The 24,182-nt window shown below is 44.9% G+C and overlaps 1 protein-coding gene across 2 annotated transcripts in view; it reads right to left on the bottom strand.

Annotated features, from left to right (window-relative positions):
- Positions 1-5,557: 5,557 nt before the first annotated feature.
- Positions 5,558-24,182, bottom strand: part of HDHD5 (haloacid dehalogenase like hydrolase domain containing 5) — a 39,637-nt gene continuing 21,012 nt past the window's right edge. For both annotated transcript variants that reach the window (XM_044281361.1, XM_044281362.1), the window contains exons 7-9: positions 8,319-8,493; positions 7,205-7,393; positions 5,558-6,794 (exon numbers count right to left, since the gene is read on the bottom strand). In XM_044281361.1, the coding sequence (XP_044137296.1) occupies positions 6,479-6,794; positions 7,205-7,393; positions 8,319-8,493 (680 nt within the window). In that variant the 3' untranslated portion in view covers positions 5,558-6,478. The remainder of the gene's footprint in view (positions 6,795-7,204; positions 7,394-8,318; positions 8,494-24,182) is intronic.

The raw sequence follows: 24,182 nt of genomic DNA, 5'->3' as shown, positions 1-24,182 counted from the left end.
GGGTATTGCGGATGTGCTAGCGGCCATCTAGGAACCCGTGTCCTCAGCTCTATACACAAAATACAGGTGACAGGTTCCCTTTAAATAAAGACAGCCAAACCCCGCTCCGGACAGCAGAGACACGGAGCAGTAACATGATTGATAATGCTCATTGCCTCTCTGTGATCTTTTTACTACAAAATCACGGTGACAACTTTATCTCAGTAGTAGTAAAAAGGTCACAGAGAGGCACTGAGCATTATCAATCATGTTACTGCTCCGTGTCTCTGCTGTCCAGAGTGGGGTTTGGCTGTCTTTCACGCAGAGGATTCCAAGCACGACTTCTGCTCGCGTGAAAGAGCCCTAAAATAGCTAAATCATTTTAAAGGGGTTGTTAAATCTTGGAGGTTCTTTCGGGCAGATGCCCCCACCACCACCGGATCTGTGGAGGCAAACAAACTGTTCTGGCTCTTTCACGTACACTGCCGCTCTCTAGTCTCCAACATCCTGTTTGAAGCGGGTCACATGGCCGCTTCAGCAACATGTCACCCATAATGCATGGGGTATACGGGGTGTGGGTCACTGCTGTGACTAGTCATTGACATGCAGAGACCAGCAACGGTGGTAGGGGAGAGAAGGAGCCAAAACCCTGAGGAAGGGATCAGGTACTGTAAGTATGCTTCCCTCTGCAAGTGTGGCGGCATGTGGGGGTCTGCCCTAAAGGCCCCCAGGGTGAACAACCTCTTTAAAGTTGTTATCCCACAAACCAAGTAAAAAAAAAAAAAACATTCCAGAAGGCTAATGACTGCTATTTTCAACTGCTTTGCACTGTTTCAACCCTTTTCATCTATTTTTTCTCTGTCCCCCTCAGCACCACTGCTAATCTGTACTATTGTGTGCAGGCTTTTGGGTTGTGTCACATAACCCATTTTTGGCTTTCTGCCCACAACTCAACCCCCCCCCCCCCCTAAAAAAATAATAATAACTCATTACCCCTGCTCCACATCACCATCCAATAACTATAAACATAGTTGCCATAGTCCTCTGTATAGGTCATCAGTATCTGATCGGTGGGGTCTGACACATGGGACCCCGTTAATCAGCTGGGGGTCTCGGCCTTCTCTCTGCTAGGCCGAGTGACGACATGTTCATTAGTGACATGGCCTAGGAGCAGCTCAGTCCCACAGACATGAATGAGGCTGAGTACAATACCAAGCACAGCCGTTATAAAATGTACAGTGCTGTGCTTGGTAAGCTGCGAGAAGGCAGCGGCGCTCACAGGAGCACTGGTGCCTTCTCAAAACAGGTGACGGACCCCCACTGATCAGATACTGATGACCTATCTAGATAGGTCATCAGTATAAAAATCCTGGAAAACCCTTTTATTTTAGTTCGTACCTGACAAGCAGCAGAGAAGCAGTTTGTATAGGCTGCAGTTCAGTGAGCAAAGGATCGATATGGAATAGGAATGAGGAGTAGATAGTGACTGAGCATGCATGTCCACCAGAACTCAGCTAAATAGGTGGATGTGCGTATTGAGATATATATATATACACACAGTTGTGTTCAAAATTATTCAACCCCCAATGCTGTAAAGGGTTTTAGGGAATTTAGTGTACATTTGTAATTGTGTTCAGAATGAAATCCTACAAAGACTTTTTAAAGAACCAAATGCAACTAAATGACATCAATTGTTTTTGTAATACAGTATTAAATGTTTTTTTTGTGATTTCTTCATTGACACAATTATTCAACCCCTTAAAGACTACCACTCTTAAGAACAGAGGTTCATTCAAGTGTTTTTTTCGATCAGGTATTGAAAACACCTGTGGATGTCAAGGAGCAGCAATCAAGCATAATAAGCACCAATTAGGCAGATTTAAAAGGACTGTGACACTCAGCTCCTTCTAGACATTTACTGGTGTGTTTACAAACATGGTGAAGTCAAGAGAATGGTCCAGGAAGACAAGAGAAGAGGTGATTTCTCTTCACAGGAAGGGCAATGGCTATAAGACGATTGCAAAGATGTTAAACATACCAAGAGACACCATAGGAAGCACCATTCGCAAATTCAAGGCAAAGGGCACCGCTGAAACACTACCTGGTCGTGGCAGAAAGAAGATGCTGACTTCGACTGCTGTGCGCTACCTGAAGCGCAAAGTGGAGAAAAGTCCCTGTGTGACTGCTGAGGAACTGAAAAAAGATTTGTCAGATGTGGGTACTGGAGTTTCAGCTCAGAAAATAAGGCGCACACTGCGTAATGAAGGCCTCCATGCCAGAACTCCCAGGCGCACCCCCTTGCTGTCTCCAAAGAATAAGAAGAGTCGAGTGCAGTATGCCAAATGTCATGTGGACAAACCACAAAAGTCATGGGATAGTGTTCTGTGGACTGATGAAACAAAATTAGAACTGTTTGGGCCCATGGATCAACTCTATGTTTGGAGGAGGAAGAACAAGGCCTATGAAGAAAAGAACACCTTGCCTACTGTGCAGCATGGCGGGGGGTCAATCATGCTTTGGGGCTGTTTTGCTTCTACAGGTACAGGGAAGCTTCAGCGTGTGCAAGGTACCATGAATTCTCTTCAGTACCAGGAGATATTGGATGAAAATGTGATGCAGTCCGTCACAAACCTGAGGCTTGGGAGACGTTGGACCTTTCAACAGGACAATGATCCCAAGCATACCTCCAAGTCCACTAGAGCATGGTTGCAGATTAAAGGCTGGAACATTTTGAAGTGGCCATCGCAGTCACCAGACTTAAATCCGATTGAGAACCTCTGGTGGGACTTAAAGAAAGCAGTTGCAGCGCACAAGCCTAAGAATGTGACTGAACTGGAGGCTTTTGCCCATGAAGAATGGGCGAAGATACCCGTAGATCGCTGCAAGACACTTGTGTCAAGCTATGCTTCACGTATAAAAGTTATAACTGGAAAAGGATGTTGTACTAAGTACTAAGATTGAATGTCACTTGGGGGTTGAATAAAACTGATAATGATGTGAGCACAGAAAAGACATTAGTGGTTATTTCATTATAAATGTTATGTTATATTTGTCTGACTTACAAGTGCCTCTTTGATTTAATTGTAAACAAGATGACTGAAATGATCAAAATCAATGTCAAACTGGCCAAAACACTCAATTTCAGTGGGGGTTGAATAATTTTGAGCACAACTGTATATATATATATATATATATATATATAATATATTTACTGGTGAGACAACCTCTTTAATTTTCCCCTAGCAGAGTCCTATTATAATCATAATGAACAGCATTCCGAAGAGTACACGTCTTAGGGCTCTTTCACATCTGCGTTCTTTTCTTCCGGCATAGAGTTCCGTCGTCGGGGCTCTATGCCGGAAGAATCTTGATCAGTTTTATCCTAATGCATTCTGAATGGAGTGAAATCCGTTCAGGATGCATCAGGATGTCTTCAGTTCCGGAACGGAACGTTTTTTGGCTGGAGAAAATACCGCAGCATGCTGCGCTTTTTGCTCCGGCCAAAAATCCTGAAGACTTGCCGCAAGGCCGGATCCGGAATTAATGCCCATTGAAAGGCATTGATCCGGACCCGGCCTTAAGCTAAACGTCGTTTCGGCACATTGCCGGATCCGACGTTTAGCTTTTTCTGAATGGTTACCATGGCTGCCGGGACGCTAAAGTCCTGGCAGCCATGGTAAAGGGGAGCGGGGGAGCAGCATAGTGACGTCAGGGCGCCCCAAGCGCATGGATCACGTGATCGCATGGCACGTCATCCATGCGCATGGGGCGCTCTGACGTCACTCTGGAGCGCCCCGGGAGCCGCGCGGACTGTAAGTATACCACTCCCCGCTCCTACTATGGCAACCAGGACTTTAATAGCGTCCTGGGTGCCATAGTAACACTGAAAGCATTTTGAAGACGGATCCGTCTTCAAATGCTTTCAGTACACTTGCGTTTTTCCGGATCCGGCGTGTAATTCCGGCAAGTGGAGTACACGCCGGATCCGGACAACGCAAGTGTGAAAGAGGCCTTAGACTACTTTGCGTTAGGTGTGGATCCGTCTGGTATCTGCACAGACGGATCTGCACCTATAATGCAAATGATTGCATCAGTTCAGAACGGATCCGTTTGCATTACTATGAACAAACATGATAATGCAAACGGATCCGTTTTGACTAGCACTGAAAGTCAATGGGAGGCGGATCTGTTTTCAATTGCATTATATTGTGTCAGTGGAAACGGATCTGTCCCCATTGACTTACATTGTAAGTCAGGACAGATCTGTTTGGCTCCGCATCGTCAGGCGGACATCAAAATGCTGCAAGCAGCGTTTTGGTGTCTGCCTCCAGAGCGGAATGGAGACTGATCGGAGGCAAACTGATGCATTCTGAATGGATCTTTATCCATTCAGAATGCATTGGGGCTGAACTGATCCGTTTTGGGCTGCTTGTGAGAGCCCTGAAACGGATCTCACAAGCGGACCCAGAAACGCCAGTGTGAAAGTAGCCTTATCCAACCGTCCTTCTGATATCTCTAGGATACAGTGACTATTGCAGAGGTTTATCATCTTTTATTCGCCACCGTAGAATATATATATTTTTTTTGTGACAGAAGAAATGTTCATGATCTTCCACAATGTCACCCCTGAATCCCCTGTAAACTACAGTAATCAGCGAACGGTTTAAAGTACACTGATTTCCAATCCGCCACTGTGCGCCCATAAATTGGCTGTGTGATGCATTGTATGAATGTGGTCTATTTGTGAGAGCATAGCAGGGTTTTGCGAAGAAGTATAAAGATAAAAACTACTGACGGCAAATCAGCATCCTTCAAACTCCTTCCTGATTACTGTAGGTTAGGCGGGTTTTTGAAGAGACAGTCTTTTTTTTTTCAGTGTATTTTTTTTTATTGTCAAACAGGTTGCAGCCAAATTGTCAATCAGCAAGTAACATTTGTTTATACAATAAAGTGCATCAATATTACAATATTTATTCCTTATTGTCCTCATTACTTTTGAAGAGACAGTCTTAGGCTACTTTCACACTAGCGTTCGGGGTTCCGCTTGTGAGTTCCGTTTGAAGGCTCTCACAAGCGTCCCCGAACGGATCCGTCCAGCCCTAATGCATTCTGAGTGGATGCGGATCCGCTCAGAATGCATCAGTCTGGCACCGTCTGTCCTTCGCTCCGCTCAGCAGGCGGACACCCGAATGCTGCTTGCAGCGTTCGGGTGTCCACCTGGCCGTGCGGAGGCAAACGGATCCGTCCAGAGTTACAATGGAAGTCAATGGGGGCGGATCTGTTCGAAGGTGACACAATATGGTGCATTTTTCAAACAGATCCGCCCCCCATTGACTTTCAATGTAAAGTCTGGACGGATCCGTCTGAATACAAATTGTACTTAGACTTTTTTAGTGAAATATAATGCAAACGGTTCCGTCTGAACGGATACCATTGTTTGCATTATAGGAGCGGATCCGTCTGTACAAATACCAGACGGATCCGCTCCGAACGCAAGTGTGAAAGTAGCTTTAAAGGGAACCTGTCATCACCTTCATGCTGCCCATACTAACAGCAGAATAAAGTAGAGACAGGCGAGTTGATTTAAGCGGTCTGTCATTTAAAAGTTAAAAGTAAGTGGTTGCCGAGAACCAACATCACAATCATTGCAGACCGGGCCTGGGAAAAGAGTCACGGCAACTGCCAATCATCAGCAGATAAGCGGGGAGTGCGGGAGATTCTGAATAACCATGACTCTTCTAAGGTAGATTTGACTCTTTTCAAGGCCATGATGCTGGTTCTCGGCAACCAGTGACACACGGCTGAAATCAGCATTTCTGTCACAATTTTATGTGGCCCTAAGTGAGGTCAGTATAAAACTCTCTAGGGGTTCTAAAGTGAACAGGTGTAAACTATATATCTGGCTTCATCAAGTCCAAAAGGAGCAGGATTATCAAAAATTCTAGTTTTACAGACAGATTGAAATCTTTGAAATGTAAAATTGCTATAAGGAGCTCCACAAGTTGGGGCAGATTTACTGGCGCTTACTGCCCCCTTCTAAGTAAACAGTGCAGTGGAGTACAATGTGCCCAATTTATTGAGGCACAGTCTTCCAGCAGTCCGTGCACTATAAAATGACAGCTACACCAGCTAGAAGCTGGCGTAGATTTCAGCTATAATTTACGTAATTATAGTAAATGCAGTGAGCAGCAGAAGGCTACATCCCACCTCTTTTCTTAAGAAGCAGATCTGGTATGCACCATAATTTGCGAGTTTTTACCTAAGGCAGTTGGCTTTAGTCGCTGCTGAGGTAAAAAAAAAAAAAAAAAAAAAAAAATATATATATATAATATTAAAATACATTTACAACACAGAATGGACAGAGAGGTTCAGCTTCTGTCATCCTCCAGTTAAAATTTTCACACAGAACTAGAAAGGCACATGCTATAAAATCTATCTACGATCATAAAATCCCTGAAATGGAAAATGTGTCCTGTCCTCCCGGGGCAAAATTTGGTTATTATGGTTGAGTGTTCTCATGGCTGGACCTCCATCCTTCTTTCTTCATAATCAGCTCCAAAGCTTCGGCAACATCTTGCACCACATAGGACGCCTCCACCAGGCTTGGATCAAATTTGAAGTCTCGGTGTCCATGGAAAACAGTCTGCGTCAAGCTCTCTTGTGGGTCACTGGGCACCTTGTCCTGATTACTATACACACCTGTGCACACTAGAATTGATTTACAGCTTTGTGGCCATGAAGAGGAGTCTACACTATGGCGCTGTAGGCTGCGGTTATAAAGGTTGGCACCATATATATCTGCCATTGGATTATCCCTAAAGCAGAAGATTGGGGTAGAAGATCAGAATTACAATTACAGTTCAGCATTTTATAAACCAGTCTAAAAAAAGGACTGACCTAAAGTCAGATAATGAAATCTATGGTTGCTATAATTTGCACCAAAATTTGCACCATTTTCTGGCTTTAGTATTAATAATTCTGCATAAAAAGATAATTTTTTATTTTGCAATTTTCAACCTTCTGCTCAATTTGTGGCTTTTTAAAGGCAAAATACTGGTGCAAAGCTGTTGGTAGTTTCCCCCTACACCTTGAAGAATATAGCACTCACTATTTTTGCTACCCTAAAAAGCGCTAATTCTTCCTTCTGCCTTTCATCCCGACTGTAGCAATTTCGCATAAAGACAACCATGGAGACAGAGCTTTTCTCTAGAAAAGACAGACTCACCCAATAGCATACAGTGTTCGGACAGGATTACTCCAGCCGCGTTCCTTTGCCTGGCTCAGAATTAGATGCTCTGCAAATTGGTATGTCACGGGGCTGGGTTTACCAATCAGCGCCTGGTACTGCAGTTCTCGCCCAGTGATTTTACGGTATAAAGTTTCCAAACAAAGAAGAAATGTGCCGTGACCAAACCTGCTCCAGAAAAAAATAAAATAAAAAAAGAACCATAAGAAATCAGTACTGATGTGTTAGAAGTAACTGTATTGATCTTCTGAACCAGAGTTTTTTTTTTAATTCTTTGCCAAAAATTTGACTTTGTGATTTTTAAGCCTGTCACACCACTAATGAAAAGCTACACAGTTAGGCTTCTTTCACACTGGTGTTTTGGCTTTCCGTTTGTGAGATTGTAAGTCAATGGGGACTGAACCGTTTTCTCTGACACAATCTGGCACAATAGAAAACGGATCAGTCCCCATTGACTTTCAATGGAGTTCATGAAGGATCCACCTTGGCTATGTTACAGATAATACAAACAGATATGTTCATGACGGATGCATGCGGTTGTATTTTTGCAACGGATCCGTTTTTGCAGATCCATGATGGATCTGCACCAAACGGGAGTGTGAAAATAGCCTTACACAGTTAAAAAAATAAGACTTTCGTCCATCAAGTTCAAATAGTGGTTATGAATATGGGCGTGACTAGCTATATTAATGGGGCGTACACCAGTTATGAATTCCTACTTACTCCTGAAAGTGCAGCAATCTTACACCAGTAGAGGGGATGGAAAAAAAATACCAACAAAATAAAAAAGGTAAACATTTTATACATTTGGCGCATATTATGCCAAAATAGACTGAAGTAAAACTGACTTTAAAAGATCCCTTTATGATACATTTACCGTACTCCAATATATACAGTACAATCTTCACAACACCACTAGGTGGTGGTATAACAAGCTACACTATCTGCAAAATCTATCGATTTGCCATAAACATTTGTGAACTTCTTCTGCCCCCTGGTGGCAAACTTTATAATAATAATAATTGGTTGAAATGATAAAATAAAAAATTTTTCAATGCATTTTCTTTCTATACAAGCCAGTTTGCATCCTGACCTGGGCATCTGAGCTTCAGCCATCCAGAGCAGATCCATATTACATGCCAGTATTGGTATGTGTGGATATGGTGTGGGGGTCCTCCACTCTGTCGGTCTCCCTGCACTCAGCAGTATATCCAGGATCAGCTGAAGGCTCGTCTCCCAACGTACTGGCTCCCCCAACAAGACAATGGCTGCAAGATGACCACACACCCAAGACAAAAAGTTACATCAATGAATAACACACTATGGGGGCCATTTATCATTTGCGGTTGTTTTTGTGTCAGTTATAAATCTGTCTTTGCTTTGTGTGTGCGGTACACTGCTTATACACAGTGTCAGACAAAATTGTGATAACATGATGCACTTCCATGTATTTCATTAAGTCAAAATCCTGTGTAACAAAAAGATTCCTTTGGGCAGTGTTTTACTGCATTATAGAGCCGGAATGACTGAATGTACAGGTGAAACTCAAAAGTTAGAATATTGTGAAAAGGTTCAATATTCTAGGCTCAAAGTGTCACACTCTAGTCAGCTAATTAATCCATACCCCCTGAGCAAAGGGCACCTGAGATTGGGACTTTGGGGTTTCATAAACTGTAAGCCATAATCATCCAAATTATAAGAAATAAAGGCTGGGAATATCTCGCTTTGTATGTAATGAGTCGATCTCATATGTTAGTTTCACCTTTTAAGTTGCATTACTGACATAAATGAACTTAACACGATATTCTAATTTTTTGAGTTTCACCTGTAAGTGTCTGGAGTCGGGCAGTGTCAGAGATGATGAGCGCCACGCTCCCCACACCTTTCAGAATTTTTGTGGGCATTTCCTATTTTTAAATACTACATTTTCAAAAGGGATAATTTGGTTCGCCAGGGATTTCCATTGTCCTAGTGGGCAGACGATCCTCCATCCATCTAAGGCCTCATGCACACGGCCGTTGTGCTGCCGTTCTGTGCATTGTGGACCGCGATTGCGGTCCCCAATGTACGGGCAACATCCGTGCAGCAGGCCTGACCCATTCAACTTGAATGGGTCCATGGTATGTCTGCACCGCGAAAAAGTATGCTTCCGTAGTACTTCCGGTGTTCCATTCCGTGACTCCGTTCCGCATCTCCAGAATTGAGGACCCATTCAAGTGAATGGGTCCGCATCCATGATGCGGGGTGCACAAGGCTGGCGGCCATGGATTACCGACCTGCCGTTTGTGGGCCGCCCAACGGCCTTGTGCATGAGACCTAAGTGCTATTGCTTTCCTCGCAAGGAACAGGGTTTCCCTCAAGAATATCCTAATATGGTGGGGCCATACCTCTTCCTCCAATATCCCTAGCAGGCACACCTTGGGATGGAAAGGGATCGGGCTGGGGATCATAGTGGATAAAGTATTAACAACTTCCTGCCAGAAAGATTTAATGTAGCAACATTCCCACATCATATGCCAGAAATTGGCGTTTGTCTGTGCACATCTATGACACCTAGTGTGTGGTACACACATCATATACAATCTGGTAGGGCTCAAGTAACATCTATGTAGAATGAATAGTTGTATTAGCCTATTATTAATAGAGGGAGGAACCTTTAACCCCTTAGTGACCAGCCTGTTTTGGGCCTTCCTGACCAAGCGTTTTTCTTCCTTTTTTCATCATTGCGTTCCAAGAGCTATAACTTTTTTATTTTTCCGTCTATATAGCTTTATGAGGGCTTGTTTTTTGCAGGACAAGTTGTAGTTTTTAACGGCGCCATTTTGGGGTACACATAACTTTATGATTAATTTTTATTAACTCTTTCTGGGAGGGAGATGGGAAAAACAATACTGCCATTGCGTTTTTACATTATAAATTTGACAGTGTTCATTTTTTGGTATAAATAACATAATATCTTTATTCTCTGGGTCAGTACGATTAAGGTGATACCAAATACATATATTTTTTTTACGTTTTACAACTTTTTGGCAATAAAACCACCGTAAAAAAAAAAAAATTAAAACAATTTTTTTGCATTGCCACATCCCAAGACCCATAACTTTTTTTTTTTTTGTTTATATGGAGTTGTATGAGGGCTTGATTTTTGGGGGACGACTTGTATTTTTCATTGTTATCATTTTGGAGCAAATGGCGCTTTTTGATTGCGTGTTATTATGTTTTTTCGGCGGCAACTAAGAATAAATTAGAAATTCTGTTATTTTATTTTTTTATCGCGTTCACCGTAGGGGATAATTTACGTGATATTTATGTAGTCCGGGACGTTATGCGGCAATACCAAACATATGGGGAAGATATTTTTTTAGTTTTTTTTTATTGAATACATTTTTAGAGTTTTTTACCACTTAATAGTCCCACAAGGGGACTATATCAGACCCCAGGCAGCATTCACACATATTGGCACCCCACGGCATTTAAAGTGACAGCCTGGATCGGCACTCCTACTGGTCCGGGTTGTTAGAGCAGGGCCGCGGCTCTCATGTATAAAGCCGGGTCCCCACTCCCCGGGGGACCTGTGCAGTGCTTAGACTGGGCCATCGTAAAAACAAAAGCGGCAACCCAGCCTAAGGCCCCTTAGTGACCACTGTAAAAAGGCGTATGGGTGGTAACTAAGAGCTTAAAGGGGTTGTCCGGGTTCAGAGCTGAACCCGGACATACCGAGAATTTCACCCAGGTAGCCCCCTGACAAGAGCATTTCATCCTCCAAAGGCATTTTCAGGAGTTCCGGTGACAAACCAGACTCTCCTTAAGGCTGCCAGGCGGAGGCTTCCGCCCAGCAGTGAGCCCGGTGACATCAGCGGCATTGATGGGTGGGCTTTAGCGCTTCCCAAGGCTGTAAAACGGCTAGGGCAGCGCTAAAGCCGGCCCATCAGAGCCGGTGACGTTACCGAATACGGAAGCTTCCGTCCAGCAGTGTATTATTGTAAATAAAAAAGCCCTTGCCCTGTGCGATCCTGCGCAGGGCAAGGGAGCGCATCGGAGCATCAGAGGATAGCGTGGCTCACTTGTAGATATCTAAAAAAGTGAGTGCACAAGTTTTCAAATTTTTTATGCAGTTGTACAAAAGAACATAAGACCCCATTGTCATATAAAACTTTCAAGGTAAGTATTCCATATTCTCTCCATATCTTCTCCCCTTCATAATTCTGCAAGTGAGGAAACATTGGGTTATCCCATAGTGGGATGACATCTGCAAAATCTTTATATTGCTGGAGTTTTGCCGCGCTCCACACCTGATATGCTAGCTTATGCGGGGAGGGCACGTCTTGGGAATAAGTAGATACTCTCCAATATCAGCCACAATGTAGATAGTTGTAAATAATGTTGTAAATAGTATTCTGTATTCGATAGCGCAGTTGATGATACCCAAGGTGCGAGGTATCGCACCTGACCAGCCCAGAAGTATAAATAAAAATCAGGCAAAGCAGCTCCTTCCTGCTGTTTGAGTGTTTGCAGGGTATGTAAAGCAAATTTACGCCTGGCTGTCCCCCATACAAAGGCAGTCATCAAGGAGTGTAAGCGGTCAAAGAAACTGCGCGGTATAGGCATACATGTGTGTTCCAATAAGTAGAGACCTTTAGGCAACCAGATCATTTTAATAAGGTTTAGTGTGGATAAGGGAAGGATTTTCCAGGACCTGAACTTGTCAACGAAAAAGTATTCAATAGGATCAATGTTTTTAGTAAAGGACATAAGTGGGTCTTTGGTAATAACACTACCTTGGTACTTAAAGTAATCCACTACAGGAAGATTGTGGTATACTGATAGCCAATCATTTGTCCAAAGTGGCATGAGGGCTGATTTAGACCAGTTTATGCGGAGACCTGAAAAGTGTCCAAGGTGGTCAATAAGGTCTATCGCCATAAGACTCCACATCATCCATAAACAGTATTAAGTTGTCAGCATATAAATCTATCCTATCCTCTTTCTCTTCCATAGATATCCCCCTAAACACAGTATACTGTCGGATTCTAACAGCAAGGTGCTCTATAGCTACTGCAAACAGGAGGGGTGAGAGGGGGCATCCCTGCCGAGTGCCTCTACTTAGATTGAATAATGCCGAGTGTGTACCATTGACTAATATGTTGGCTTTGGGATTCTTGTATATTATAGAGATCCATGTGAAGACCTAAGACCTAACCAAACCTGAATTGTTTCAGTACTTCTAGTAGGTATGGCCATTCCACTGAGTCGAAAGCTTTGGCCGTGTCTAAGGAGGCCATGGCCCATTGTTTATGTCCTCCTACCTGAGCAATGACCTGTGCCCTTCTAATATTGCTGGATGTTGATTGTCCTGGAATGAAGCCAGATTGATCCCCATATACAATGGTAGTGATTACTTTATTCAATCTATTAGCTAATATCTTAGTGAGTATTTTGTAATCTATATTCAACAGGGAAATAGGCCTGTAAGAGCCGCATTCCAGTGGGTTTTTGTCAGGCTTCAACAGCACCACTATCGAAGCATCATACAAAGATTCTGGGAGGCACCCTTGTTGCTGTGCTGCCACATACATTTTGTGTAGTTGTGATCCCAGAACGTCTCAATGTACTTGGAGTATACTTCTAGCGGGATGCCATCTGGACCAGGTGACTTCCCCGGGGTCAATCCTTTGATAGCAATCTGACTTCTTATAGTGTTATCTCTCTATCGAGGAGCAACTTCCTGAAGATAGTTATCCAATTCAGGGCGGGTATATTGCACCATAGATCTATACAGGTCTTGGTTAAATGATGGGAATCTAGTCACTATGCCCTAAGCCTACTTCACCAAGGTACCCCCTGTAGTGTGTATGCGCAAAACTGATGGGGCTGTGTTGCTGCGTACCACATGGGCCAGTATTTTATCTGCCTGGTTACCCAGTTCAAATGTTTGTTGTTTAAGGAAAAACAGCTTACTGTCACTTTTCTCTCTAAGGTGTATCATGTATTGCCTCCCTCTCTGCATCTACTCCCTTCTGTTGTCCTCAATAGGGTTAGAAATGTATCGTCTCTCTACCTCTTTAAATTGGCGACTCAGTTCCTCCTCCTTACATTACGTATCTTTTTAAATATAGGATATGGAGGATTTAAAGCAGCCGCGTATATAAGCTTTCAACGTCTCCCTTGGCAACAGGTTATCCGTTGAATTATCATGTACCTCCAGGAACATATTGAGTTGGTCTGGTATACGATCGTTAGTTGTTATAAGGTTCATCCTATGGATGCGAAGCATAGCTACAGATCTCGTAGTATCAGGCAGTATCAACCTCGCCACTACAGGTGCATGATCTGACACCCCCTGTGGACCATATTGAACATCCACAAGGTCTAGATATGTGGAGGTTGTGCCGAATATATAATCTATCCTGAACAGTGCTCCCTGTGACGGGGTAAAACAAGAGTATATTTCTTGCCTATGATGTCGTTCCCTCCATAAATCTACCTAACCCATCTCAGTAGCTAGTCTGGACAACGTGATGCGAGAAGACTGCTGGCTAGTCCTATGTGCCCCAGCATGAAATCTGTCTAGATGGCTGTCCATTACCATGTTGAAGTCTCCCATGCATATCATTCTAGCGTCAGGGTATTGCGCTGCAAATCTTGCTGCTGATTGTAGGATAGAGACATTGCCGGGTGGGGGGTAATATATATTTAACACTATGTATGGGATGCAGTTAATGTATGCAAAAACAAAAATATATTTCCTATCAGGGTCTACTATTGTCTTCTGTGTTGTCCAGCGAATAGCACGGTGTATCAACAAGGATACCCTTTTGGAGTATGAATTTCCATAGGCATGATCTGACCATTGTACCCATGGTTTCCTAAGCCTCCCTGCCATGTCTGATGTTAAATGTGTCGCCTGTGGACCAAGAATATGGAGATTATATTTATGGATATGAGAGAAGACTGCTATCCTTTTTATGGGGCCTCCCAATCCCCTCACATTCCAGGACATCACATTTAGGTGGCCACGGATGTGTCATTGTATCAACTGCAGGATAACCAGTATCTGAAGAGCATGGTCGACTTAACATTACATTCCACTCCCTTAATTGAGGTACCCTATATATTCTATGTCTAATGCCTCTGTGCCATACCTTAACAAAAATAAATAACATAGAACAAAACGTAAATAACCAAAACCGTACAAACTGTATAAAAGAGGTAGAAACCATCTTTGTGGCCACAAGATCGGGGACCTGCATAATGTAATGTGGTGGAATATCTATGCAGGTATCTGACCGGTTCCCCTAACCCTTGGTTGGTCAGAGGGTACCTGACAGCTTCTCAGTACCACTAGGATTGTAACAATTGGGTATAGTTATAAGCAATTGCGATACCGATAGTCCAAGGTGTAGACTATGAAAAATATCATCTCTGTCCAATGAAGAGATTCTCCTGTAGGAGGACAAGGGGAAAGAACTCAGAGAACCACGATACCATTCAAGTGGGTGGCGAGTGTCCTGGGCGTCTGTTCACCCTGTCCTCCACTTCCCAGGGGTCCGTGAAGAAGACTGTTTTCCCACCATCCACCATGCGCAAGCGAGCAGGGTACGGCATGGAATATTGTAAGTTAAGTTCCCTTAAGCGTCTCTTTACAGATACAAACGTGGCGCGCTTCTTCTGAAGCTCCGCAGAGAAATCGGGAAAGAGCGATATGGTCAAATTTTCTAATGATATAGCCTGTTTATTCCTCGCCTCGCTGAGGATAAGGTCTCGGTCCTTCCAGTTCAGTAAGCGGGCCAAGAGTTGTCTTGGAGGAGCTCCCGGTGGTGGAGGTTGGGCAGGGACTCAGTGAACCCTCTCCACAGCATAGGCCATAGAAAAGGCCGCTTCAGGAAATGTGGATTTAAACCACTTCTCCAGAAATGTTGCCGGATCTGGGCCTTCAGCTCTTTCCGGCATGCCCAAGATTCTAACATTGTTCCTCCGAGCCTGATTTTCTAGGTCATGACATTTTTGTCTCCACAGATCCACTGAGCTCTCCATGGTAGGGATCGACCGATTATCGGCCGATATTCAGGATTTTGAACGATATCGGTATCGGCATTTATTTTGCCGATATTCCGATAGCGTATGGGGAACACAGATCGCGCTGGTGACAGCGCTCTCAGTGTTCCCTCAGCAGCAGCACAGGGGAGAAGGAAGCAGTGTCTCCTCCCCCTGTGCTGCTGCTGCCAATGAAAGGACAGGGGACAAGAGTAGGGGAGGAGCTATGGCCACTGCGCCACCAATGAAGCTTAATCTCACATTTATTCATATACAGGAGGCGGGAGCTGCAGAATCACATTGCTGGCTCCCGACCTCTATGAGCTGTAGCTGCGATCTGCGGTCGTTAACTCCTCAGGTGCCGCGGATCGCAGCTACAGCTCATAGAGGTCGGGAGCCGGCTATGTGATCCTGCAGCCAGCTCCCGCCTCCTGTATATGAATAAATAAGAGATTAATCTTTATTGGTGCCGCAGTGCGCCCCCCAAGCCCCCCAGTATTAGACATTGGTGGCGCAGTGCGCCCCCCCCTCCCCCCCAGTATTAAGCATTGGTGGCGCAGTGCGCCTCCCCCCAAGCCCCCCCAGTATTAAGCAGTGGTGGCGCAGTGCGCCCCCCCTCCCCCCCAGTATTAAGCAGTGGTGGCGCATAGGGCCCCCCCACCCCAGTCGCAGTGCGCCCCCCCCCTCCCACAGGATCCCCTCTCTCCTGCTCCTCCGATTGGAGCCCCAGCAGTGTAATGCTGGGGCTCCGATCGGTTACCATGGCAGCCAGGACGCTATTGAAGCCCTGGCTGCCATGATAAGCTCCATGCTGCTGTGTGCACAAAGCACACAGCAGCAGGGACAGTGTGAGCTCCTATTCACCCTGATAGATCTCTATCGGGGTGAATAGGACAAGGGTTCTAGTCCCTAAGGGGGCTAAAAGTTAGTTAAAAAAAAAAGTTACAAAAATAAAAATAAAAACACCAAAATATTAAATATAAATGAAAAAGAAAGATTTACAAAAAAAAAATACACATTAACAATAAACATTAATTTTCAGCAGATTTGTGGGAATTTTTAATTTTTTTTCAAAAATAAAAATTCCCAGAATATCGGTATAAATTATCGGCTATCGGCCTGAAAGTTCACAAATTATCGGTATCGGCCCTAAAAAATCAATATCGGTCGATCCCTACTCCATGGCTTGCATCCTTGCTGTCAGGAGATGGGTAAGATCCTCTAAGGTCGATATACGGTCTTCAGTATGGCGGACCCCATCTCTTAGTTGTTGCACGTCGTGGCGTAGTAGTCCCAAGTCCACTCTCACCTCCTCGATCTTGCCTGTAAGCGAGGTTTGGCAAGATGTAATGGCGGCCATTAGCTGATCATTAGCTGCCTTCAAGTTAAACTCAGGTCTTCGGTAGTTTCTGTTGTAGACTGCTGTACTGCTTGCCTGCGGGTAACGGAGGTTTGTGGCGTCGCAGAAGAAGCGGCGCCATGTTGGGTCTCTTGTCTAGCATATTCTTTCAGCCTGTCCGTTGCTGCTTGGGCCTAATGACTTGTCTCTGTGGATTCCTCCTTCTCTTATGCACTGAAAAAGCTATGATGGCTAGAGGATATGTGCCAGGAAAAATTCTGTGCCAGGAACAATTCTGTTAGTATAGTGTGGAAGTATTGCCTTCTATAAAAACCTTATCAAATCACTAGTTTTGATGTCCACCCCCTTGGTGCCTGATTTGTCTGTAGTGTTATAAAGATGTATGCTTGTGTGTAATAAAGGAGAGAGCCTGATTCAGCTTGTGTCTGTGTCAGCTCTCCGAACGCTCGTACATCCACATCAATTGGGACCCCGACAATCATAGAGGTAGGGGGTTTTGCCCCAAAACCTGTGAGTGGTATTATTGTAAAGTGAAAGCATTGAGGAAGCACAGCAACTCATCCATGAAGTGGAGACCACGTATAGTTACAGAGCAGGGTAACTGGGTGATTACCAACACTCTGTTGACTTCATAACTGCAACAGGAGCTTCATGGCATGAGTTTTCATGGCCAAACAGCTGCATGCAAGTTTTTTTTTTTATCAGATACTTTTTATTGAAGTAAAAGTAAATACAAATGTATTCAATAAATACATAACTGAATCCCCCATAACCCCAACATTGTGGGAGAAGAGCAGCAAATCTACCACATTAGTCAGATACAATAGAATATGTGCAATTACATCAAGCACAGTAATGAATTCAACAGCGGAGACAATGGAGACGCCGGCAGACCCGCAATACCAAGCCCATAGACAGACTAGCCAAAATGGTAACAATGGTTCAATAGCGAAAGTAAGAGAAATAACAGAAAACTCCCCCCACAATTTACATTAAGTGACCTGTACGGACAATGATCTTGGCTCCTGTACTCAATAATAAGGAAAAAAAGAACACCCCCGGTATACCTTTCCATGACTGATATTCATATATTATTAGTTACAAGCACATAAGTACCTCCCCTATTTTAAGAACGACCTGGAACAATCCAGCTACTACAATGCAAGGACAGCCATTGACTGCACACCCCAGATTTGTCTACCCACGGTCCCTATATGGAGTCGAATTTCGACAGACAATTTCGCTTTAAATACGTTCCCCTCTCCAGCCTTATAACCACATTCATTCTAGCCACAAATTCTGCAAAGCTAGGAGGAGACGACTGAATCCATTTAGCCGCGATGGTCTTCCGCGCTTGATACAGGATTCTGTTGATACCTGTCTTAATAGGAGGTTGCAAAGACTCAGAGTGAAACAATCCGGAGTATGCACATTCTTGCATCTAGTGTATATGTAGCGCAGTATATTTTGTTAATCAATTGTATTATCTTAGATCAGTACCTATGTAGCGTGTTGCATTGCCAGATCATGTGGAACAGCCTAGCGTCATCCGTGCTGCATTTTGGACATGACGAGTCAGGGCGACACCCTATCATCTTCAAAAAGAATGGCGACCTGTATACTCTATGCAAAAGAAAAATCTGGGATAATCTGGCCGCCTCAATCAAAGACAGGGTTGGAGTTAACGCCAACACCTCCACCCACTGATCATTCGAAATTGGGCCCACATCTTTTTCCCCACTTGCTCCTGATCAATAGTGGATATTTTTCCAGATTATTTTCCTGCATTGCCACGTAAGCTCTAGAGATCCCTCCTCTTGAGGACCCCACCACCATCATATTGGACAACACCTGATGGGAGGCGAGGCCCATCGGTCCAATTTTTGCTTGTGAGTTTAAGGCATGTCTAAGCTGTAAGTATTTGTAAAATTGTCTGGAATTCAACCCAAACTCTATACACAATTGTTCAAATTGCTTTAAAACTCCCTGGGAGTACAATTGACCCACATTCCACAACCCCTTGCATCCTTTGAAACCTGACAACTGAGACAGCTCCTTCAGTTTGGGATTATTCCAAATCGGCAACAGGTCGAGTAACCCTGCCACATTTAAAACTTCCCTAGACTTAGTCCACACAGTTCGTTAATTTAAATATTGGGAGCACCCTCACTGATTCTGCCACATCCTTTTCTAGTACCGTTATTGGGGGATTACAACCAGCGACCCATTTAACCAATTCCCCACTTCTCCCTACCCATCCCACACTCCCCCAACCTTTAAAATGCTGTAGTTGAGCTGCTAGAAAATAGAGATAGGGGTTTGGCAGAGCCAGGCCTCCCATGTCTTTACTTCTCTGAAGGGTTTCGTACCGGATCCTACTGTGCTTAGCCCTCCATACCAAAGAATGGAAAATCTGCTGTATTTTGTAGAAGTGATGCTGAGCCACCCAAATTGGCGAATTGTGAAGAATATATAATAATTGCGGCATAAAAACCATTTTGATAAGATTCCCCCTGCCTATCACCGACAAAGGAAGTTTGTTCCAGACATCTGTTTTCATTTTAAATTTGACCAGTAGTGGTGCCAGGTTATCTGAAATATATGCCTGTGGCCTAGTAGAGACCACAACACCAAGGTAATTAAATGACAATACCACTTTAAGTTGAATGTGGTCCAAACATAGAGACTGAGTCAGAGGGGATAGAGGAAGGATGACAGATTTATCCCAGTTAATATACAGACCCGACTGTGCCAAATTCTGATATTATATCTAATTGGGTCTATCGATGAGGCCAGATCCCCAATATACAAAAGCATGTCATCCGCATACAGCGAAATTCTTTCCTCCACCTCCCCTCTCCCCATGCCCCTAATCAAGGGGCTAGACCGCATCATACAGGCCAACGGTTTGATTGCAATGGCGAAGAGGAGGGACGACACAGGACAACCCTGCCTAGTGCCCCTCTCCAATGCCATCACTGGCAAAAGTTTTCCATTTACCCTGAGGCGGGCTCTTGGCTGACTATATAGTAGTTGTACCCATTTAATATACACCGGACCAAACCCCAATATCGACATGACCGCCCACAGGTAGTCCCACTCAACGCTGTCAAAGGCTTTGGCAGCGTCAAGCGAAATCACCGCCGGATATTCCCCCACTGATAACGTCTGTATCTGCATATTAAGAAACAGCCGGCGCAAATTAAAGGAAGTAGCCTTTCCTGGCATAAATCCGCACTGGTCCTCATGAATGATATGTGAGATGACCGATACCAATCTATTAGCCAAAGTCTTAGCCAATATTTTGACATCTACTGTGAGAAGGGAGATGGGCCTATACGAATCTACTTTAGTAGGGTCTTTGCCGGCAGCACTCCAGTCTTATAAGAGTCCTGAAACGTAGACCGAAGGTGCAGAAGAAGGATCTCCTGATGTTTCTTGTAAAACTCTCCTGGTAATCCATCTCCCCCTGGCGCCTTATAATTAGACATAGAACTCACTGCCAGTTCTTATTCCTCCAACTGAAGGTCCCCGTCTAGCATCTTCCTAAGATTGTCTGTCAAATATGGCATTTGAACGGCCTGCAGATAGTTATCCCTCTCTTCCACCATAACCTGGAGCCTGGACCTGTATATCTCCGCAAAGCGGGCATGAAATACACCCAGCACCCTCTCATCACCCCCCACCAGACTCCCCTGCGCATTCATGATATTAGGGATACATGAGGGGCCCTACTGCGCCCTAATGACTGTGGCTAAAAGGTGCCCAACCTTCTCTCCTTCCACATAATATTTTCGTTGCGTGAAGAACTGCTTCTCTCCTGCCCTATGAGTTTGATGCTCTTTTAATACTTCCTGCGCTTCCAACCAGCTTGCGGCATTCGTCTCTGTTGGATTAGCTATATATACGGCCTCCGTAGCTTGGACTCTATTAGAGAGCTCAATATGAAATGACCTGCTATTAGTTTTGTGGGCACTAATCCGTTTAATATAAATGCCCCTTGTGTAGGCTTTCATAGTTTCCCACACAATGCTGGGGCTGGTCGAGCCAGCACTGATGTTAAAGAATTCCTTTAGAGCGGAAGAGACAGTATCTCCTGTGTCCACAAGCTGTAACCAGAATGGATTAAGCTTCCACATCTGCCTTTGTGTCCACCTGTCTTCACCTAGATTTATTGTCACCACGACTGGGGAGTGGTCAGAGATGCTACGGGGTAGGTAAACAATCTCACTAATCCTGTCCAGTAGCATCGGAGACCCCAATACCAGGTCGATTCTGGACAGTGAGCGATGAGAGGAGGAGTAACAGGAATACTGTCACACCCTGGGATTCTTGGCTCTCCAAAAGTCACACAGATCAACTTCTTGGAGCAGTTTAGCCAGCGAGGTAGTGGAGGGACCCGTCCCCGTTCTGTCCGGCTGAAACTTATCTAAAGTCTTATCTAGGTACATATTAAAATCTCCCACCCGAATGACAGGCACCCCAGGAAATCTGGAGATAAAGGTCAGTATAGATTTAAGAATCACACAGGAATAAGGAGGAGGTATATATACTGCAATCATCAGCAGACGAAAATGGAATATGGTGCAATCTATGCATATATAACGGCCCTCACCATCCACCATCACTTCTCTATACTGGAAAGCAAGGCTTCTGTGCACTAGTACACTCACCCCCCTCGACTGTGCAGAGCAAGTGGAATTAAAATGGTGTGATACCCACACCTTGCGGATACTGTTAGTTTTCCCCGGTATAAGGTGTGTCTCAGATAAACACAGAATGGCCGGCTGATGCGCTTGTAATGCGAAAAAGACAGCGTTCCACTTAGCAGCCTGTCCTAGACCTCTTACATTCCACACGACCCATTTTTACAGTTGAACCATATTTTGCAGGGTCTGCCAATACCTCCAAGTTGCACATCAATATACCTCCTAAGGTCTCCAATTATTTGAAGCTCAACATCCCAGTAAACCCAACCCACCCTTCCCACCCATAGCAGAACAAATAAATCCATCTCACACACTAGCGAGAAACTAGGGAAAAATAAATTCCTAAACTGGAGGAAAATAAGTAGACGCTTTGCGTCAGGAACACAATAACCTTGTGATGTGGCTCCGGGCTTACTATCCCGGCTACCTTGTAGATATTAAAACTACCTAAAGCAACCCTGTACCCGGTGATACTTTAAACTGGAGAAACGGCCCTAAAAACTTCAACATTAACCATTAGACTGCTTTTACCCATGTACCTCGTAACAGTAGAAGCCCAAGATAGTAGATGACAGATCACACATGAGTAATACAGCGTATCAACCCCCCCTCCACATACTGGCATCAAAGAAAAGTCTACATGCGGCAATTCAGGAGGTATTGCGGATGTTCTGCTCAATAGTGTCCAACCATTGACACGCTGCTGCCGGATCCTCAAACATGTGCGACTTATCTTTGGCTATCACCCGCAGCCGCGCAGGGTAGATCATTGCATACGGTAACTGCAGCTGCCATAATCTCCTCTTGACATCAAAGAACTTTGTTCTTTTCTTCTGGACTTCCGCCGAGAAGTCCGGATACAGAGATACACGACTTCCATTGATGCTTAAATCGATACAGTCCCTGGCACTCCTCAGGTTAGTATCCCGATCCCGGAAATGAAGCACTCTCAGCAGCAGTGGTCGTGGCGGCGCCCCAGGTGGCGGCGGGCGGAAGGGCACCCGATGTGCCCTCTCCACAGCAAATAATGGTGACAATTTATCTCTGCCAATCTTTTCCAGCAGCCATTTTTCAACAAACGCAACAGGGTCAGTGCCTTCAGCTCTTTCTGGCACCCCGATCATGTGAACATTATTTCGGCGTAGCCGATTCTCCATATCATCGGCTTTTGCAATGAGCATGGTTACATTGTGGATCACTCTTTGCATATCCCTCTGAACCGGCGGCATTTGATCTTCCAGCACACTAATGCGGCTTTCCATCTCCCCCAGTCTCTCCTTAACTTGTCGCATGTCTTGTCGAATGAGGCCAATGTCCTCCTTTAAACCACCAACTGTTGTGGTCAGCGCCGTTAGTGCAGCGTTACATTGCGCCACCGCCAGAAACACATCCCTCATGGTGGGCTCCGGCGTTATCTCCGCCATATAGGATTCGCTGCCACTGACCTGCGATGCAGCTGTCATAGCAACGGAGAGCTCCTCCTGAGCCTGATCCATCGGCCAGTCGTGAGGGGAAGGCTCCGCAGCAGAGGTAGGAGGCCCAGCAGCAGGTATATGTGCATATTTCTCCAAGCGCCCCGCTACATCAGTCCGCCTTGCCACATGCGCCGCGCCATCTTGTTTCAGCGGGGTAGCGCTGTCGGAGTCTTTTCCGTCCCTTTCCTTCTGTTTTTGACACACCATATTGCAGCCTCTACAGAACGGAGTGTGCCGGGGACACTTTAGGGCTCAAGGTATGATTTATATACCACCGGCAGGCTGGTAGAGCAGTGATATACAGGATACTTAGCCGGGAGCCACACGTCCGCTCACATCCTCAGTCAGGCCACGCCCCCCCTGCATGCAAGTTTTACATCGCCATGCACAATGCAAAGTGTCCTTCAGGTCCTTCATCAACTGAGAGTACGGAGGAGAACTGCAGAATTGTCACTTTCCCTCCACCAGCAATTACCGCTCCTGTCCTGCCTGTCTGAGAAGGGTAAGAAATTGAAATTGGGACAGTACTTTTGTCAGTGGGGGGAGTTAGTGGTTATGGGGGACAATGCTACCTCAAGTAGGGGTGGTTAGGGGACAATACTACTGCCAGTAGGATAGGGGTGGTCAGGTGAACAATGCTGTTGCTAGTGGTGGAGCGATTGTCAGGGTTACAATGTTGCTGCCAGTGCGGGAAGAGTGATTAGTGGGGCATGGTTGCTGCCTGTGGGAAAGGGGTGGCTAGGCACACAATGTTGCTGCCAGAGGGTGCTGCACTGTATTTGTTTCGTACTTAGTGTTGCACTGTGGTATTTGGCACTGCTGGGAGGTATTGTGTGCTGCATGGAATTTTATGTCTCAAGCAGATATTTAACTAATGAAAGGTATGGGTCTTGTCACAAGAGGGCGTAAAAGTGCCTCTCTCGCTAACCTATAAGAAAGTTCTCAGAGGCTACTCAGAAGTGTATCTCTTGGTAAGAGATAGCTGTCTTGTAGACATGCCTCTATGACGCACTGAAAGACATTTTGCTTAGTTGACTTTGAGAGGGGGTGCATCATTGTACTAAGAGAAGCAAGATGGGCATTTTGACGAGTATGAGTTGTCTGCCAATCAGGCTGTTCTGGCCTAGGTGTTGGGAACAGTGGTTATGTGAGGACAAGCACACAAGTTAAACACGCTCTGGGTAGTCCAGACAGGCCACCAGTATAGAACATCATTTGAGCTGCCTACACGCACAAGCAGCTCCCAGAGTTTCAGTGTCTACCATTCATGTTCATTTGTCTCTGCCCGCACCATTTCCAGGCGCTTAGCAGAAAGAAATTTGGTGTCACCACATCCATTACGTGTCCTGCCATTGACATCCAATAACCGTCACTTTCAC

This window comes from Bufo gargarizans, chromosome 2, assembly GCF_014858855.1.
Source record: "Bufo gargarizans isolate SCDJY-AF-19 chromosome 2, ASM1485885v1, whole genome shotgun sequence".
In the NCBI taxonomy this organism is placed as follows: Eukaryota; Metazoa; Chordata; class Amphibia; order Anura; family Bufonidae; genus Bufo; species Bufo gargarizans.
The sequence above is the reverse complement of the archived record's forward strand: the minus strand, read 5'-3'. Positions and strand labels throughout refer to the sequence as shown.